The sequence below is a fragment of the Coenobita brevimanus genome, chromosome 73 (genome assembly GCF_032717465.1).
Source record: "Coenobita brevimanus isolate Jiangsu-jjx chromosome 73, ASM3271746v2, whole genome shotgun sequence".
Classification (NCBI taxonomy): domain Eukaryota; kingdom Metazoa; phylum Arthropoda; class Malacostraca; order Decapoda; family Coenobitidae; genus Coenobita; species Coenobita brevimanus.
In genome coordinates, this window is record NC_137026.1 from 11774367 (window position 1) to 11780293 (window position 5927).

At 45.8% G+C, this 5927-nt stretch overlaps 1 protein-coding gene across 1 annotated transcript; it reads left to right on the forward strand.

Moving 5' to 3' along the window:
- The first annotated feature begins 627 nt into the window (after nt 1–627).
- On the forward strand, nt 628–4607 carry LOC145407477 (uncharacterized). Its single transcript, XM_080278407.1, has 4 exons — nt 628–802; nt 1340–2300; nt 2561–4335; nt 4537–4607. The coding sequence occupies exons 1-4, from the start codon at nt 628–630 to the stop codon at nt 4605–4607; spliced, it is 2982 nt and encodes a 993-aa protein (XP_080134533.1).
- The last annotated feature ends 1320 nt before the right edge of the window (nt 4608–5927 follow it).

The window sequence follows — 5927 nt, forward strand, 5'->3', positions numbered from 1 at the left end:
AGTTTATTAAATCTCTTCGCCATTTTCTGTTGTTTTACCTGTTACCTGCTCATGGTTTTCACCCTACATTATTTAGCTTGGGCGTTCTTGGATCTGAGGAGAAGGGAAATGAGAGGTATTCGCTCTCATCTCCTCACAAGTGGTGCACCTCGCCAGGATTCCCAGCAGTGTACAGTAGTGTGCCGTGAGTTTGGTGGTGGACAGGTAAGGTGCTGTGAGCCCACAAGTTGTTCAAAGTTGTTTTGTGCTGCTACCACACTCACTAGTGTGAGGTGCGGGAGTGGAGTGCTCATGACAGTGTTAACTGTGGTTTGAGTATAGATTAGGTGCAGGTTAAGAACCTTCTAATCTTCTTTCATGGTTAAGTGCAGGTTAATCCTTGTAACCACCCTTGTTCTGGTTGAGCAAGTAATGTGAAGGTAATCTTCTGGCTAGTGACCGTGTCTGTTACCACTTTAGCCAGCCAAGTGTGTTGGTACGTCAAGTCCCTCCGTTGTCAGGACGGGTACTGTTTAGGTGTTCTTTTGTTTGTTGCACTTGTTTTTTTTTTAAGGTATCATTTCTTTGTGTGTATATGTCTTTTGTGTGGGTTTTTGTATTTAATTGGTAGTACTTTCTATTGTCACAATGTATAAGTTTTCTACCATCAAAGAACTCAGGGTTCAGGCTGAAAGTCTTGGGTTAGAAGGGAGTGATGTGTATCAATTTCTCCTTACACAGCAAGCATTTGAGAGAGATGAAAGAGCCAAAGAGCGCAAAGAGAAAGAGAAGGAACGAGAGCGTGAAGAGAAGGAACGAGAGCGTGAAGAGAAGGAGAAGGAACGAGAGCGTGAAGAGAAGGAGAAGGAATGAGAGCATGAAGAGAGGGAGAAGGAGCGGCAGTTTGAGCTGGCAAAACTCGGGCTGACCAAACAGTCGACAGACTCTCAACAACAACAGCCAGGCCAAGTTGTGAAACGACCTAGCCTTCCTGTCTACAATGAAGGTGAGGACATTGCCTCCTATCTGACAAGGTTTGAGAGAATAGCTCAACTACTGAAAGTGGATGAAGATTCTCTCGCTATTAGGTTGGGGAGCTCCTTAACTGGGGACGCTGCAGAATTATATTCCACTTTTGACACTAACACCATAAGTGACTTTTCTCTTCTCAAGAAGGCATTGCTGACTGGCTTTGATAAAACGCCTGAACGTTACTGACTGGACTTCAGAAACAACAAGATCAAAGTCAGAGAGAATTATCGGCAGTTCACGACCTGCCTACGACAGCTTTTCGACTCCTGGCTGGAAGCCTGCAAGGTTCCCCCCACATTCAAAGACCTTCATGATTTTATGGTTCTAGATCAATTTCTGGCCTCCCTCCTCCCAGACATCTGCCTTTTCATCAAAGAACAACAGGTCTCAGACCTCAAGACAGCAGTGGAGAAGACCGATGCATGGGCATCTGCACACAATGCTTACCCGAAGCACACCTCCACCAGTTCCTCAGGAAAGTCTTCTGCCTCACACAAGAAGCTCATGGGTACTAGTCCCAAACCTTCACAAGCCACAACCACCTCCTTCCATTCCACTGCAAAAAACACTTCTCGGTTGAAGTATTACAGCTGTGGGGAAGAAGGCCATCTTAAGGCTCACTGTCCAAAGAACCCTCGTGCTTTTAAGGAGACCTTCATCAGGGACACTGGCTGTAACACAGTCATAGTGTCAGAAGAGGCAGTTCCTGACGCCGACGTTTCCTCGTATCCCAAGGTGCAAGTAGAAGACTTCCTGGGGCGCATTAGTGAGTTCCCCGTTGTTCGCTGTTACATCCGCTGCCCGTACTACAAGGGATGGGTCAACGTGGTAAGAGCCCCAATGAAGTGCTCTAGCGTACTGATAGGTAACATTCCTGGGGCACATGATCCTAACAGTCCTTTACCTGATGATCCTCCTGTTCTTTCAAACTTCACCTCTGGTAGAACATTAAGCCAAGATGAACACACCCATTTGCCACCATGTGAAGGCATAGCCGATCCACCCCCTGCACAGGAACCCTGTTCTCTCCAGAACCAAGTCAACGTTGTCCAGACTCGAGGTGGTAGAGTGAAGCAAGTCCATCCTCTGATACTGCCAGAAATTCAGCTTCTAACCATAACTCCAGAAGAATTTGGTAGTCTGCAAGAATCTTGCCCCACTCTAACAGGACTTTGGGACAAGGCCAACTCCAGTGAAGTAAGAGATCCAAGGATGGGTCGTCATTTCAGTATCTTCGGTCCGATGGCCAACTATACCGTAAATGTATCTCGGCCAAGCACCCTGAGAAGGTGGGTAAACTCTCTCTTGTTGTCCCTAAAGATTGGCGGCCTGTTATTTTGTCTGTTGGACACGAAAATCCTTTGGCTGGTCATTTTTCACACAGAAAGACCAGCATGAAAATAGCTGATAAATTCTTCTGGCCAGGTATGGGCATAGACATTCGGGATTTTTGCAAGTCTTGTGAAGTATGTCAAAGAATGTAATCAAAGGGCAGAGTTAGACCTGTGCCTCTACAGCCTCTCCCTATAATAACTGAACCATTTTCCAGGGTAGCCATCGACCTGGTCGGACCTCTATCGCCTCCATCATCAGAAGGGCACCGATACATCCTCACCCTCATCGACTCTCCCACCGGATTTCCGGAAGCTGTCCCCCTTAAAGATGTTGACTCATTCTCTGTGGCAGAAGCTCTACCCTCCATCTTCTCCTGGGTTGGAATTCCAAGGGAGATATTATCAGACCAAGGTACGCAATTTACTTCCCAACTTATGGCACAATTGCATAAACTCCTGGGTGTCAAGCCATCTTTTACTACTCCTTTCCACCCTAGTGCGAACGGCCGTGTTGAGAGGCTACATGGCCCCCTGAAAGCGTCCCTACGCAAGTTGTGCACCGAAAAGCCTCGTGAGTGGCACTGCTATCTAATTCCCACCTTATTTGCCCTCAGGGAGATCCCCAGTGACAGGACTGGATTCTCTGCATTCGAACTGCTGTATGGAAGAGCAGTCAGAGGACCACTGTCAGTACTTCGGGACCTATGGGAAGATTGCAATCTCCAGGACGACGATCGGTCCTCTTTTAGATACTTAATAGAGTTGCAGGATAAGTTGACTGAAACAGCGAAGATTGCTGCTCAGAACACAGAGGTAAGCACTTCCCGATACAGGGCATACTTTGATGTGAAGTCTCCAGTCCGTCAGTTCCAGCCTGGTGATGAGGTGCTTGTTTTACTGCCCAGTGGCACTAGCAAACTCCTAGTAGTCTGGAAAGGTCCTTACAAGGTATTAGAAAAGAGAGGTAAGGTCGATTATCTCATTGAATGTCCCAGAGGTCCAAAGTTGTATCATGCTTATTTACTTAAACTCTACTTTCGTCGTTCCCAGGTCAATTTCGCTGAACTGCTTGATGAAGTCTCTCCTGAGGATGAGGAAACGCCAAACGGGGATGAATTTGCTTGCACAGAGGATCCAGAGGATGAGTATTCAAGACTCCCAGTGACACCCGATGGCAAGGTCGATGGAGAAGATTTGAAGCCCCAGATCAATCCCAACCTAGATGCAGAACAACGGGCTACCTTACTTAAGCTTATCCATGAATATGATGACATTTTTTCAGAAGTTCCTGGATGCACATCTACCATCGAGCATGACATCATCCTCACTACTACCAGCAGAATTCAAGCAAAAGTCTACCCGGTTCCCATCCATCTAAAGCCTTTCTTTGAAGAGGAAGTCGATAGACTTTTTGAACAAGGCATCATCAGACGGTCATCATCGCAACACTGCTCCCCAGCTGTAATGATACGTAAGCCTGACAGCTCTTACCGCATGGCCATCAACTATCGTCGCCTAAATGCAGTCACTGTTTTCCATGCAGAGACCTGTTGTAATATTGAAGAAGACTTGTACAAATTCTCTGGGGCCAAATTCTTCTCAGAACTAGACTTGTGCAAGGCATATTATCAAGTCCCCTTATCTGACAGGTCCAAGCCTTTAACAGCCTTCCCCACACACCTTGGTCTCATGGAGTTCTGCCGTCTCCCTTCTGGGTTCGTCACCGCATGTGCTACCTACATCCAGCTTATGCGCATTGTCCTCGCAGGCCTCCCCAATGTTTCTTTTTACTTTGATAATGTTTTTGTCTATTCCTCAGAATGGACCCAACACTGTTCCACCCTTAAAGCTGTGTTTGACAAGATTAGGACCCATGGACTTACTCTCAATAGCTCAAAGTGCCACTTTGGGTTCCCGACCATCCAGTACCTAGGTTTCATTCTCGGTGGAGACCATCTACAACCTCAGCCCAGTAAGGTGGAGGCTTTGTGTGAGTACCTCCTCCACCAACAAAGAAGCTTTTACATGGATTCCTTGGTATGGTGAATTTTTACAAAGTGTTTTTTCCACAGGCTGCTAATTTCATTGCACTCCTGACGGACTTGCTAAAGAAGATGGTTAGAGAGCCTCTGCCCTGGACAGGCGAGTTGGAAAACTACTTTAACCACCTAAAGTTTGTGTTGTCCTCCAGCCCGGTACTGCGGCTCCCAGACGCCAGCCTTACCTTTGTTCTCCGGACTGACACATCCAACCAAGGTCTAGGGGAAGTCCTGCTTCAGAATCATCTTGGCTGTCCTCATCCCTTTGCTATGCAAGTCGAAAACTTCTTCCACGAGAGATCAGATATTCCACCATAGAACGTGAGTCCCTTGCAGTGGTTTTTGGTATCCTGAGATTTGATTACTACCTTCGAGGACTCGAGTTCATCCTCGAGGTAGACCATAAGCCCCTCATCTACAGGCTCCTGCGTTGGGCTCTTAGTCTGCAGGTATACAAGTTCCGCTTAGTCCATATAGCTGGGGCAGACAACATTGGTGCCGATCTCCCTAGTAGAGTCTAGTTTGCTGTAATACCAATCTCGGGTGACTTGCATATCTCGCTTAGTCAGATTGATTTTGTGTGTTCTATATTCACTGTAATTTTGCACGGTAGATTTGACAAAAATTTTGCCGATTTTAATGCTTAGTTCTTAACGGTCTGAAAATAATGGACATGGAAGGAAACTGATGAATGTTAACTTGGTTAGTTGTAAAGAAGACTGTTTTTACAACTGAATAGGGACTTTTATCCATGGTAGATGTTTGTAAAAATTTTACTCATTTTTTCGAATGTTTCCATTTCATCCTGGTTCCAAGCGGAGTTTCCTGTCTGTCTACCAGGAGTAGACTCGTGGTGGGGGAAGACGTGTAAGGGGGAAAACTCCACTGTATTCATGTACTACTTCACTTGAGACACCTGCCGCCCTCGAGATCAGTTCGACACCTTCTCCAGTTGGTGTTTCATCACCCATTCCACATCTTTGAGCGTGTCTCAACGTTTCAACAGAGACTACCTGTTGCCTGATCCAGGACAAGACGGTAGAGAGCTCCCACGACTTGAAGCAAGCACTGCTTCCACTCTCTCCACGCTGGCTGGCTGTTGTTATTGCATATGTTTTTGTGTTTTGTAAATACTGGTTTTTTTGCCGTGATTATTGGTGAGAGAAGTTTATTAAATCTCTTCGCCATTTTCTGTTGTTTTACCTGTTACCTGCTCATGGTTTTCACCCTACATTATTTAGCTTGGGCGTTCTTGGATCTGAGGAGAAGGGAAGTGAGAGGTATTCACGCTCGTCTCCTCACACCCTGTGTAATACATATGCTGTTCAACTTAGATTTTCTTTGAAGATAATAAATCAAAATCAACTCACCGTATTCATCTTTAACTCCTCCTGCTCTTCAATTACCAAAATAACTTTAACCAAAACTCAAGACTCGCCTATTACGAGACTAAAGAGTTACATATATATAAATTGTGGCTAAGAAGTTCCAACAATAAATGGTGGCAGCACAGTAACGATCGACTCTATGCCTACAAATCATT

Coding starts and splice junctions, on each gene's coding strand:
- LOC145407477 (XM_080278407.1), top strand. CDS start 628: ATGTATAAGTTTTCTACCATCAAAGAACTCAGGGTTCAGGCTGAAAGT. Junction 2,301..2,560: donor CGGCCAAGCACCCTGAGAAG/GTGGGTAAACTC, acceptor ACCATTTTCCAG/GGTAGCCATCGACCTGGTCG. Junction 4,336..4,536: donor CAGTAAGGTGGAGGCTTTGT/GTGAGTACCTCC, acceptor GTTGTCCTCCAG/CCCGGTACTGCGGCTCCCAG.